This window comes from Odocoileus virginianus, chromosome 24 (genome assembly GCF_023699985.2).
Source record: "Odocoileus virginianus isolate 20LAN1187 ecotype Illinois chromosome 24, Ovbor_1.2, whole genome shotgun sequence".
NCBI classification, from domain to species: Eukaryota; Metazoa; Chordata; class Mammalia; order Artiodactyla; family Cervidae; genus Odocoileus; species Odocoileus virginianus.
The window spans coordinates 10,041,918-10,056,217 of record NC_069697.1 but is presented as its reverse complement, the minus strand read 5'-3'; the positions used below and the strand labels follow the sequence as shown (position 1 = coordinate 10,056,217).

General features: G+C 36.5%; 1 protein-coding gene across 21 annotated transcripts in view; it reads left to right on the top strand.

The window, feature by feature from the left end:
* The window catches only part of PPFIA2 (PTPRF interacting protein alpha 2), a 500,106-nt gene that overhangs the window by 344,573 nt on the left and 141,233 nt on the right, over nucleotides 1–14,300 (top strand). For all 21 annotated transcript variants that reach the window (XM_070454264.1, XM_070454272.1, XM_070454269.1 and 18 more), the window contains one exon: nucleotides 10,460–10,576. In XM_070454264.1, coding sequence (XP_070310365.1) covers nucleotides 10,460–10,576 — 117 coding nt within the window. The remainder of the gene's footprint in view (nucleotides 1–10,459; nucleotides 10,577–14,300) is intronic.

Below are 14,300 nucleotides of genomic sequence, written 5' to 3'. Positions count from 1 at the left end.
TTAATAGAAAAAGATTGTAAAAATTGTTTAAAGTGTAGTTCGAAAAAGAGATGTTGAATAATAAGTTGATTGGAGTTTATGGTGGAGGTTTTTATATTTTTTAATACAAAAATTGAATATATAGAATCAGACACTATATTAATGGGGTAAGGATGTAGGCAAATAACTTGAATAAGAGCATATAATTCATTTTGTTGAGCAGAATTAAATTTAGTATAAGAACCTTTATATTTTTTAAGAGACCAGAATGAAGCTTTGGTGTTTTTAGCTTTATCTATATAGAAACCCTTAGCTTGTGGTATAGGTTGTGAGCTGATAATGTGGGAAATAATAAATTTAGTATTTTTGAAGAAATTTCACAGCTTACCAGAAGGATAATGAAGTGAAATTTCTCCAAAATATTCCAGAAAAGCTATTTGGAAATAGGCAGAAGTTTGTAATGTATTTTCAAATTGAGATTTTTGATAGGTGTTACAATTTTATGAGGATCAGAGCCAATTAGAGTTTTCGTCTTATTTCTATCATTGATAATGACTAGAGCAATTAAATCAAGGTAGGATGTAAGTGACTTTATTTCCCTAAAACCGGTATAGATCCATTTTATTGGGTGATTTTGTTGGGCAAGAAGTTCTGTGGGAGAATGGAGTGGGGAGTATAAATAATTTTAGAGGTAAATCTAGTTTGATGTGAGTAACAGATTGTTTTTGTAATTTATTTTGCACTAAATAGAGTTCCTCTTGTGCCTCTTGAGAAAGTGAATGAGGGCTATTTAAATCAGGATCTCCTTTTAAAGTATTAAATAGGTTATTCAGTTGATAATTAGCAATGCCTAAAGAAGGTCTAATCCAATTTATATACCTAAGAGCTTTTGAAAATCATTTAAGGTTGATAATTTATCAGTATGGATCTGAGTTAGTTGGGGAGTAATACGTTGTCTATTAACAACAAACTCTAAGTAATGGTAAGGTGTAGAGGTATATTAAAAAAGCAATCTTGCAAATCAATAATAATAATGTGCTGATTTTGAGGAATAGTGGTAGGTGATGGGATTCCTGGTTGTAATGCACCCATAGGTTCATAGATGTATTAACTTTTCTAAGATCTGTTAGGAGACACCATTTATTAAATTTCTTTTTTATAATAAAAATAGGAGAGTTCCAAGGAGAACAAGATTCTTCATATGTTTTAATTTTAGTTGTGTATCTATAAGTTTTTTAGCCGCCTGTAATTTTTCTTTTGTGAGGGGCCACTGCTCTGTCTAAATAGGCTCGTCATTCTTTCAAGTTATTTTCTTAATTGTATTATTTGTTAAATGAGCAGTGGCCCCTAGGGAAAATGTGGAATGTATATCTGAGTTTGTCATTGTATAAATAAGTCCCTTCCTGTTAGATTAAGGGGTGCATCTATCATATAAGGTCTTAATGTTGCAGGTTGGCCTTCTGGTCCCTCACATGGGTAAATTTGAGTGCTCTGATTAACCTCTTGTACTGAGAAATCCCTGTAATTTGGCAAGAAATTTTTTTTATAGGCCAGGATTTGGGCCATAGATGTTTGGAAATAATAGTAATATCAGATCCAGTGTGGAGGAGACCAGAAAACCTTTTACCATTAATTTTGATATTTATATTTGGTTGGGAAAATTCAGATACCAATGATGTCCATAAGGACTGTTTTTGTTCTGTACTGTCAAATCTGCCCATCCGTACATTATTAGAGGAGTTAATAGAAATGTAAGGTAGAAGGAGTCAATTTTGTCTCCCTTTTTGAATTGCCATAAAATCTAAGATAACATCATAATTTGAATTTCTCCTTCATAATCTGAATCAATTACTCCAAGGTGAACAGTAATCCCTTTAGAAGTCAAACTAGATCAGCCAAGTAAAAGACCGAAGTTTTGTGGGGGCAGGGGCCCAAAAAGTCTGGTAGGTATTCTAGAGGGTAGAGGAGCTTGAGGGTAAAGGAGAAAGTCATTTAGAGCTGGTGAATCAACGGCAGCACTGCCAGATGTTGAGGGTTTGAGGGAAAAGATGGAATTTGCCCCTGGCTTTTGTTGAAGGGGACCTGGGGGGTCCCCTGCTTGGCGTTTCCCGGAATAGGTTTTCCTTCAATGTAAAATTTAGATTTACAATCTTTGGCCTAATGTATTTCTCTACAGCAGTGGAGGCATACTTCTGGAGGTTTTTTATTAGCTTTCTTTGGGCAGCCCCTTTTTAAATGGTTTTTATCTCCACATGTAAAGCATCCTTCATTTTTCCTATTGAAGCAAGCAGTCACTGTCTCAGCTATCATTTGCATTTTTTGAGTTTCTGATGTTAGATTGCGACAAGCCTTCAAATAATCAATGATAGGCCTTGTCTCATGAATTGGGGCTATAGCCTTTTGACATTTCTGATTTGCATTTTCATAAGCAAGTAATTTCTCTAGTTGCTTTTTAGCTTCTTTTTCAATTACGGTATGGGAAGTAGCAGTTTCTAATCTAGCTATAAGAAAGGCAATGCCAAAGAATGCTCAAACTACCACACAATTGCACTCATCTCACACACTAGTAAAGTAATGTTCAAAATTCTCCAAGCCAGGCTTCAGCAATACGTGAACCAAGAACTTCCAGATGTTCAAGCTGGTTTTAGAAAAGGCCGAGGAACCAGAGATTAAATTGCGAATATCCACTGGGTCATCGAAAAAGCAAGAGAGTTCCAGAAAAACATCTATTTCTGCTTTAGTGACTACGCGAAAGCCTTCGACTGTGTGGATCACAATAAAATGTGGAAAATTCTGAAAGAGATGGGAATACCAGACCACCTGATGTGCCTCTTGAGAAACCTGTACGCAGGTCAGGAAGCAATAGTTAGAACTGGACATGGAACAACAGACTGGTTCCAAATAGGAAAAGGAGTAGGTCAAGACTGTATATTGTCACCCTGCTTATTTAACTTATATGCAGAGTACATAATGAGAAATGCTGGTCTGGAAGAAGCACAAGCTGGAATCAAGATTGCTGGGAGAAATATCAGTAACCTCAGATATGCAGATGACACTACCCTTGTGGCAGAAAGTGAAGAGGAACTAAAAAGCCTCTTGATGAAAGTGCAAGAGGAGAGTGAAAAAGTTGGCTTAAAGCTCAACATTCAGAAAACTAAGATCATGGCATCTGGTCCCATCACCTCATGGAAAATAGATGGGGAGACAGTGGAAACAGTGTAGAAATCACTGCAGATGGTGACTGCAGCCATGAAATTAAAAGACACTTACTCCTTGGAAGGAAAGTTATGACCAACCTAGATAGCATATTAAAAAGCAGAGACTTTACTCTGCCAACAAAGGTCCATCTCGTCAAAGCTATGTTTTTTCCAGTGGTCTTATATGGATGTGAGAGTTGGACTGTGAGGAAAGCTGAGCGCTGAAAAAATTGATGCTTTTGAACTGTGGTGTTGGAGAAGACTCTTGAGAGTCCCTTGGACTGCAAGGAGATCCAACCAGTCCATCCTAAAGGAGATCAGTCTTGGGTATTCATTGGAAGGACTGATTTTGAAGCTGAAACTCCAGTACTTTGGCCACCTCATGTGAAGAGTTGACTCATTGGAGAAGACCCTGATGCTGGGAGGGATTGGGGGCAGGAGGAGAAGGGGACGACAGAGGATGAGATGGCTGGATGGCATCACCAACTCGATGGGCATGAGTTTGAGTAAACTCTGGGAGTTGGTGATGGACAGGCGTGCTGTGATTCATGGGGTCACAAAGAGTCAGACACGACTGATCAACTGAACTGAACTGAACTGAATCTAGCTAAAAAATCAGCATAAGTTTCATCAGGTCTTTATAATATTTTAGTGTAACTACCTGTAGGTTTTTTAATTTTTTTTTGAGGAGTAATTTTATCTCAAGCTTTAAGGGCCACTGTTTTCAATTGTCCATGCAACAAAGGAGGGCATTGTATTTGAGCTTTTATAGTGTCAAATTGTCTGGTGTCAGTTAACATTTCAAAAGTAATTTGGTTTTGGGGAGTGCCAGCTCGAGTGTTTTTGTTAGCATGATCTCTGGCTATATCTTGAAACCACATTGTCCATTGAAGATATTATCCTGGTTTAAGGAGAGCTTTTATTAAAATTTGCCAATCATAGGGAATAAAGTTTCCAATAGAAGATGCCATGGCATTTAGAATCTTTCTTGTAATAGGTGAATGTGGGCCATACATAGTTACAGCCTTTTTCATTTGTTGCATATGAAAAAAGTTAATACCTTAATATTGAGGTATTGTCTGCCCTTGAGTGTCAGCATTACTTAAAACTGGAAAGGCTGAGAGAACATTGGCTTCAGAGACTTGCGATTGCAAAGCTAGCAATTCAGAGAGCCTCTGTCACAATGGAGGTAGATTATTGTTATTCAGAAAGGTGTTGTTGGTTTTAATGTTAAAAGGTGTCTTAAGGGAGTTGTTGCCAGAATCATTAGGTTCTATCAAGGGAGAGACTTTGGGATTTGTGCCCACTGGCAGGGGAAGAGCTCTTGGAGCAACCGGGGCAGGGTTAGTAGGAAAATTCTGAAATGTCTTATGTTGTTCTAATTGGGCCTTTTGTAAGGCTTCATCATCTAATTCATATTCATGTAATAAGTGTTGTGCCTGTTGTCGAATATCAGGAGGGCTAGAATTACCTTGAAATGGCAGAATCGTGGCTTTAATGAGAGCCCATAGGGGCCAGACATCTATTGGAATATTTTTTCTCTGTCTGGTGGCTCATTCAACATTCTCTTTGACCCGATGCCAAATTTCTAAACCAAAACTACCTTCATCAGGGAACCAAGGGTTACATTCAACCACTGTCTGAAGGCAAGCCTCTATTTCCTGGCGCAAAACTGAAAGTCCCTGAACTTTAAATAAGTGATGAAGTAGAGTAGAAAAGTGAAAGGGCTTCCCAGCCGATTGACCCGTCTTAGTACTTACCGGCCTCAATAGGCCCCGGGGTCACTCCGTCCGAATCTGCCACGTGAACAGGTTCCTGTTCGGGCGCCACTTGTTGGGGTCCCTTAATGGACTGGAACCTGGTGGTCTGGAGTCGACGATAAGAAAGTGAAAGAAGGAAAGAGGCTAGTATTCCCTGGGTTATACAGCCGGCCTTCGCACTCCAGGGAATCAGCCAGAGAGAGAGAGAGAAAGAGAGAAATGACACAGGGACCCAAGCTCTGATGGAACAAGGGTGCTTTACTGAATTCTGTAAGAGTATATATACCAATAGCTTCATTAAATAAAGATCAAGAGACCAGACTTTACAAGTTTACCAAGGAAGCAAAGAGCAATAGAGGCCATAAGGCCAAAAGGCGATCCATATAAAAAGAGGGTCGTAAATAGTTACTTTTCACCGTATGGAAAACTAATGAAGGAAATGCATGGATTCCTCAGTCCAAGGAGAGGCTTGCCTCTCCTCTTAATTCCTGAATATTCAGGAATTAATAAGGAACAGAGGATTCATGAAAGATCCAAAACAACACACAGGAAGCCTCCTGTTAAATGTTTCCTGACAAAATAGTCTGCTAGAAATAAAGGAATGGGCACTGGGTAATTTTCCTGACTGGAAGACAGACCATCAAGACCACCCATAGCCCACTGAGTGAGATCAGAGCTTCTCAGAGATTGATCAGGGCCAAAAGCAACCCAACAGAGGCAAAGGTCAAAAGAAAAAAAAATAATAACTTGGAAGGTTGCCTTGGAAATATAATGGATTTGGGAGTGCCTAGAAACAGAGTCAGGCTGTCAGAAGCTTAATAACCTATCAAGAAACACAAAGAAGGGTCAAGGCTCACCAATAAGCTGAAGAGCGAGAATCACACAGATGCCTGAGTTTTAGTTGAAATACTTTAGCTTTCTGAGTCACCTGTCATTTTTTATCTTCTTCCAGATGTGTTTTGCCCCAGGAATATTAAACAGCCTGCAGTACTAGGAAGACAAAGAGCTCATGCTCTCTGACTACTGAAAAGTTGTCTTCTACTGCCTTGCTCACAAATTCTTAGCCATTTTTCCAAATCCCCATTTAGATATTGAATGTGTTGTGTTGCGTTCCATGTTCCCTGTTATATTTGCAAGGACACTTCTAGTTGCAAGTGACAGAAAATCAATACAAAGTTTAAGCACAAAGACAAAATTGAGGGCTCATTTTATGGAGATGACAGGGATAAAATTGATTTTAAAATGGCTAAAACCAGCAGTAGAAGTCACATCAGGGCTCCATCATTTCTATCTGCTTCTCTTTGAGGAGGAACTGATGGCAAACAGTGCTCTGATCATATCCCACTAGCCTACCTTCCATACTAGAAAGAGGCCCTTATCCTATAATTCTGCCAGAAGCTTCTCTCAAGGAAGCTGCTGACTTAGATCACGTGCTCCCCATCTGCCATGGGCTCTGGCTGCTGGACTGACAGTGTCTCTAGGATTAGAGTGCATGCTAAGTTGCTTCAGTCAAGTCCAACTCTTTGCAGCCCCAGACACCTCTGTCCATGGTATTCTCCAGGCAAGAATACTGCAGTGGGTTGCCAGGCCCTCCTTCAGGGGATCTTCTCCACCCAGGCTTCGAACCAGCATCTCTTAGTCTCCTGAATCAATAGGCAGGTTCTTTACCTCTAGCGCCACCTGGGATGTCCAGGATGAGAGCTGAGAAGGAAAATTCCCCAGTGAAAATGTAAGATGTCGTCAACAAGAGAAATATGAATGAATTCTGGGCATTTAAAAACAAATGTCAACAAACACTCGACAAATCATGGTTTATCAGTTAAAATGGTTGTGGAAAGACTCTTGACCAGAGTGTCATGGGCCTTCAGTGGATTGATATGCATAAAAATACATGCAGAGTTCTGCCTACAGGTGGATCTCTCCAGGGAGGGGTTCATAACTTTAATGAAGTACAGCGGAGCCCAGAGCGGGCAGACAACAGTACTTGGAAAATAAATGCTTCCTACCCACGCCCACCCTCTGTTAATTTCCCCTGATTTATCAGAGCCCAAATGCAAAGCCATGTAAGACAATGTGATAGAGTAAAAAACCGAAAGATAAGGACTTTTATTTGATTCCTTAGTTCTCATCAAATTCTCTTTGTCTCAGTTTAATCACTTGCTAAATGTGGATCGTAAGACCTAATTTGCAGATGAAAATAGTTTAACATGGTGGGTTCCCAGTACATTCTTGCAGTTACATAGCAACTGAGCAAGCAACAGAGACGCCCCAGGAACGATTCCTCTTAGCCACCACGCCACCCTATTTGTAGTAGGTTTAGCAGTTTAGCAATGAGGGATTCAGTCCTGCTTTGGTATTCCAGACAAGTCACTTCAGCCCTCCCTTTAAGAGCATCCACTGTCAGTACAGCCCAGAGAATCAGTCGCTTTTCATTCCACTTGCTATTTGTAAAATACTTCCCAAGCCACCTTCTGCATTCGTTTGTGAAGCCAGCCGGGAGAATTTCCTAAAGAGGTCTGGGCTACCTTCAGCTACAGATTTCTAGGTGACCTTCTCTGCCCCTTTGAACACACACAGAAGGGCGAGCCCAACCCCCAAAGTAGTATTCACAGGAGAGAACCTCTCACTTTCCCCAGTGTGAAAGGAGGGATCAAGCTTATTAACACTTACAATTAAATCAGAGGCTGAAGCTTTGCTTTCAGAACTGCTCAGGATAATTTGTTGTTAGGCCAAAATAGAACAGAATATAACCATATTAGAACGATAGAGAATATAGAGGATTTTGCATCTGTTCTCCAGTTTCAGAAATCTAATTTGTGAGATTGATGTTTTTTTAGAAAAAGCAGAGTTTGCATGTTAGTGGCTGAAAAGTTTGTCTTTCTTGGAATTGTCATGGGTATATGTTATGAAAAACTGAAAGTTTGCAGTTTTTAACATAGTGGCATAGCATATTGACATAAGTTTTCTATATGAATTTGACATTTTGACTTTTTTAGTTAAGGTCATCAATTCATCCTTTCACTGAGTCATTTCAGTAAATCTTTACAGATGACCACTTTATTTTAGGCACTAGGGTATATTTGATATTTATCTGAATTACTATACAAATGGAAGTTATTCTGTAAAGTGAGAAATTTTTTTAAAAGTTCTCTTTTCACTTCTAAGTAAATTAAATAATGGAAGAAAATGCAAAGAATTTTTAAATTTGTTGTTACCTTTGGCTTAACATTATTTGTTAAGTCATGGATGTTATCTCTGATTCCCTGGTAGCTCAGATGATAAATAATCTGCCTGCAATGTAGGAGACTCTAGTTCGATCCTTGAGTCAGGAATATCCCCTGGAGAAAGGAATGGTTACCCACTCCAGTATTCTTTCTTGGAGAATTCCATGGACAGAGGAACCTAGTTAGTGGTCTATAGTCTATAGAGTTGCAAAGAGCTGGACATGACTGTGCTGGATGTTGGCTTAGTGAGATCTCAATATACAAGTCTTTAATTTTTAAAATTTCATGATAAAGTTTTATTATGTACTGATAGTAGTATAGTATTATTGCTTTCTGCAAGAGACAAGATGTTAAGAATGTAATATAAAAATGATCTATTCAGAGACTATTTCACTCCTGCTTTTCCTTTGGTGTAATTCATTTCTATGCCAACATGAGAGGAACGTCTCTGAAGATTCTCAAGCACTCTAAATCTTTATCTATAGTTATTTCTGAATAAATTAGATCTATATTCTTTGGTTTTCCATACCCATTCACTATTTAATTCAACATTTATATTGAATCCTTGCACATACTAATATGATGTGCTGCTTCATTTGAAAATGTTGTCTTCAATAAGGTATTCCTTTGAAAATTGTTTTCCCTTGAGATGTCATTAGGACTTCTGCTAGCTAAATAAACAAAGTGAGTAAGTAAATAAAGGAATAAAATATTAATTTTAATGAGTAAGGTGCACACTGAAATAAACACGGATATATTATAAAACATATAGTGGTTAGGTACTTTCTCTGAGGAGCATGTGTTTCAGCTGAGTTTTGAAATATAATTGTGTCAGGTGTAATCTGAGCTGGGGAAGAATGCTTCAGATAGGAAGATGAGCAAGTTCCTCAGTTCTGAGTGAGAAAGAGTCCAGTCTGTTTGAGGGACTGAAAGGAATCCATTGTAGTCAAAAGGATCCTGAAGGTCAAGAAGTTTAAAATTATGCTAAATAGGGAAAAACAGAGAGGTTATTTGGAAAGCTAAAGAGCGACACAATATAACTTAAATTTAGAAGATGAATCTGGCTGCTTTGTGGATAATAGATTGTAGATGGGCAAGAATGATATTTTAGGGAACCAGTTATTTGGTGATCACAGTACTTCAAGAGAGATGAACCTTTTCAGAGTTGTTCTTCATTATGTTGATATTCCCTTAAGAAATGTGTGTTGAACTGCTGGAGGTCATATGCAAAATCACTTTTTCTCAAGAATACAGCATTGGCATACAGGCAGCAGTGGCAGACAGTAGGACAAATAGCCAGTCTCTTGAAGTCTTTTGTTTATTTGATAATTATTTGTCTATGTGAACTGTTCATCTTATAATTTAAACATGTAAGTTTAATATGATTCAATATTTATTGTGTACTGAATACAATGGACATTAATTTCCCCTAGAACCAATACTGACTCAATATCTAAGTTGATATTATAATAAAATTTGCCAAGAAATGAATAACTTGTGGTATTGATATAATGTAAAAGACTTTTGAAATAATATGTGTAAATAGCAAATATATTTTAAAACACCATTTTAAAATGCTAGAATATGATTTCCACTCTGTACATTATTAAGATCACTTAAACTACAACTATCTGAGAATCTGTTTCTTAGTTCAAAGTATCATGTGTATCAAACTGAGCTAATGTTTTACAAGAATTAATTGCCTTCTGAGAATTTTTTTTGTAAATTAACTATATTTGGACTAGAACTACTAAGATAATGGCTGTTAAAATAATGACAGTGAGACCAATTTAAGACCAATTTAAGCACCAATTAAGTGCTTATGGTAGTGGTACAAAATTAAGTCCAGTTTATTTATTTGCTTGTTTTAAAATTGCAGATGTACTGTCTCTTAGGGAAGATGAATGTGCTCATAATTGGTCTTCAGTATTCAGTCTTTATTTTTTTTTATACTTTAAGGATTCAGACTAATACGAATTTTACTTCATCTCATAAACTAAGAATTTCTCAATTAATAACTCATGGATCCTACTACTTTACAAACATTTTAAACTTGATAGATACATTTTTCCAACTAGAAAATATTTTAAGTAAATTTTACATTCCATAAATATTATAAATATTTTTCAAAATGCTAATCTAAATTTTAGAAATATTTATGAAATGAGTATAATTTAATGTTTATTATGATTATTTGTTTGTATTTACTAGTTCTTAACCACATTCAAGTAAACTCGAATTTTTTTATACTTCATGTTCGTATTTTACATTTTAAAGGCACAATGTTTTTATTTTGCAGATTGTTGCCTTGCGTGAACAAAATGTTCATATACAAAGAAAAATGGTATCAAGTGAGGGATCCACAGAATCTGAACATCTTGAAGGGATGGAACCTGGCCAGAAAGTCCATGAAAAGGTATCATGCATATGACATGCTCTTACATGGAAATGTTTACTTGCTATATCCTTTGACAGGAATATGAAATATCTGTGTAATTCTTGTAATAAACATTACCATGTTTTGACTTGGTCAAAAGTGCCTTATGATTTCCCTTATCATTAATTGCTCATAATCTGATTTTCTCAAAAATAATGTGTGTGGGTTTATGTGCATATATATATATTTAGATTTCTGATTACTTGTTATTAACTTGATTCTCTTAAGAAGAATTTAATTATATATCTGACTGAACATATCTCTAATTGAATAAATATGCCTGTGTATATATATATATTAGTAATATATATCCAGGACTGTTTAAAGTAAAATAAGTTTGATTTATAAGTGGTTTTATGTATAGCTGGTGACTTATCTGTGGCTTATCACTGCAAAAAATGTTGATAATATCTTATTTGACTTTTCATTTTCCATGTGTTTGATGCTAGAGATACTCTAGCAGTACCTCTGTTAATGAGAAATTACAGGAAAGGATATCTGATGTCATCCAACTTTTGCTATTTTTTTAGAAGGAATTGATTTTCCTTGTGGGTGGGGCATAGACCAAGATCAAGGAAACCTACAGTCTCTTCTGGCGCCTTTCTGCGCTATTCTGTGCTGAACCACTTGTTCCCAGCACAAGAGAAAGAAGGTCAGTTGCTGGTAGACATGAATATTAAATATAGGTATTTGTACATCCTGTGCATGAGGCTTGGACTATCTCCTGGGTGTTTGCAAGTTATAGCTTTGGATGGCTGAACTCCTTAATCGTCAGGAGCTCATGGAGCAGGTATCTAAACTGGTATCATTGTGCATATCAAGAGGTTTTAAAACATAGAGATTAAGAAGCAAGTGACTGGACCACAATACAAATAGTACTAGACCTTTGTTGTTTAGTCACTAGGTCGTGTTCGACTCATTGAGACTTCACGGACTGTAGCCCACCAGGCTCCTGTCCATGGTATTTTCCAGGCAAGAATATTGGAGGGAGTTGCCATATCCTTTTCCAGGGGACCTTCCTGACTCAGGGATCAAACTTGCATCTCTGCATCTCCTACTTTGCAGGTGGATTCTTTACTGCTGAGCCTCCAGGGAAGCCCTAGACTTCTTACCATAAAATGCACATTTCCTCATTTGTCCAATTGAAACAAGTGAAGGGGCTTCTTATGTTTCCTCCTTTAAGTGTTAAAGCAAAAGAAGTCCAGTAAATCAAGCTAATTTCCCAGGAACACCAATCCTGGTGGCTGAGAAGCAACTCTTCGTTAAAGGCCTTTGTATTTTAGCCTTTATCCATGTATTTTATAGAAATCTTAAGCTAGGTATTAAAAATAAGCTACAATCTGACAGACAGATTTCATGAGCTATATTTCAAATTTGAATAAAACTTATTTCTCTTTTCTTTAGATAAGTTAACTGACATTAACTCAGTAAATAAACCACCAAGCTCTCAAGAATAAGGCATCTACACGAAATAGTTTAGGAAACTAGCATGACATTTTTGTATTACTGTTTCAGTTTAATTATGTCATCAGTGATACAGTGATACACCTTTTCTCAGAGAATTACATAATCACACTGTTTTGGATGTGAAAATGAACTTTATGGTCATTTAGTCTTTTTCTTAGAAATCTTCACAATATAATGATGCCACATTATGCTAATCCAAACTAAAATTTAAAAAATATGATTTCAAAGGTATAATGTGTTTTTTATTTAATATACATTTATTTATTTTAATTGGAGGCTAATTACTTTACAATATTGTCGTGGTTTTGCCATACATGGACATGAATCCGCCATGGATGTATATGTGTAGACCGTATCTATTTGCTAACAAACCATTTGGTGCTTAAAGCATTTCTCTAGTACTTCTGGGGAGTGAGGAGTACTCATACATGTATTTTGTTTGCAAATTTATTTCTTTGAAATATAACCCCTAAATATTCAAGCATTATAGAATATAAGACAATTGATGTCAGATTGATTTTTAGAAACTAATTACAGAATTAGGATGAGAACCTACAAATAAATGATGTTTGTCTTTGTTGGACTCAACAGATAGTGGTGTGTGTGGCGGGGATTCTGAGTATTTTAAAACTCAAAGAACTTCTATAACTGTCTTTGCCTTCCTGTTCTGGAGGAAGGCATTTCGGCCAGTGCAGAAGAGGAATTCTGTGCCATTGCTAACTCACTCTTTTTAAATGGGTGTATAGAATGGATGTACATGGATTAAAGATTTTTAAAGACTGTAATTAACAGTATTCTGTTTTTCAATTTCCCTGAATTGTAGGAAGAGTGATTTCCAAATGCTCGGAGTAATGGTATACTAGGATATTTCAAAATATCATGTACCTATCCTGAAATATAATCCTAAAATATATGTCATATGTATTTTTTAATTTTAAAAATAAGTAATCTGTGCTTTAATTCATATTGCTCTTGAGATTATTCAAGAAAGTACTTTCTTTTTTTTTTTTCCATTTATTTTTATTAGTTGGAGGCTAATTACTTTACATCATTACAGTAGTTTTTGTCATACATTGAAATGAATTAGCCATGGATTTACATGTATTTCCCATCCCGGTCCCCCCTCCCACCTCCCTCTCCACCCGATCCCTCTGGGTCTTCCCAGTGCACCAGGCCCGAGCACTTGTCTCATGCACCCAACCTGGGCTGGTGATCTGTTTCACCCTAGATAATATACATGTTTCAATGCTGTTCTCTTGAAACATCCCACCCTGGCCTTCTCCCAGAGTCCACAAGTCTGTTCTATACATCTGAGTCTCTTTTTCTGTTTTGCATATAGGGTTATCGTTACCATCTCAAGAAAGTACTTTAAATTTTAATTTATATCATATTTGTCTACCTGACATTTCTTTTGTTTTCAACTTTATTGAGATATAATTGACATATAAGATTATGTAAGTTTCAGGAATGCGATATGTGAGTTTGGTATGCAGATTGTATGAGTTTAAGGTATACAGTGTGATGATTTTGTATAATTATGTAAAATGATTACCATGATAAGACATGATAAGATTAGTTAATGCATTCATCACCGTGTCTCTATGTGTGTGTGTCTGTGTGTGTGTGTGTGTGTGTGTGTGTGTCATGAGAAGCTTCAAGATTTACTTTCTTAGTAATTCTCAAGTATAGTTGCAGTATTATCTATAGTCACCAATTTATATATTAGATCCCCAAAACTTATTCATCTTCTAGCTGCCTACATTTTTTGATAAAAGATGACATAATATCCTAAGTATTATTTTATCATCCTTATATAAATACTTAAAGTATATATATGAACATTATAAATCTTTTCAAAAGTATCCCTTCTAACAGAATTATTTAAAGTGTGTTTATACCATTGAATAACAAGTGTTAGAAGGTTGTAATTTAATTCCTTACAATTAATTTTTCTATAAGGAGTATTTAGAAAGTATATTAAAACAAAGGGAAAGAGAGTATTATTTGGGGGACTGTGTGTAATGAAGATTATCAGTGTAGGATGACTGTAGTATTAGTGTATAAATTGCAAAGTGGTTGTTGGAGGGGAAAACACAGAACTATTACTAGATACTGTGGAACTGTCAGAAAGTGTCTGGTAAATCCTAGTCACAAGGATTGCTCTTTGTTTAGGGCAGTAAAGTTATTTAAATTACATGGTCAGAGTGGGTTATTAGCCAAGAGGAGATGTTTTACG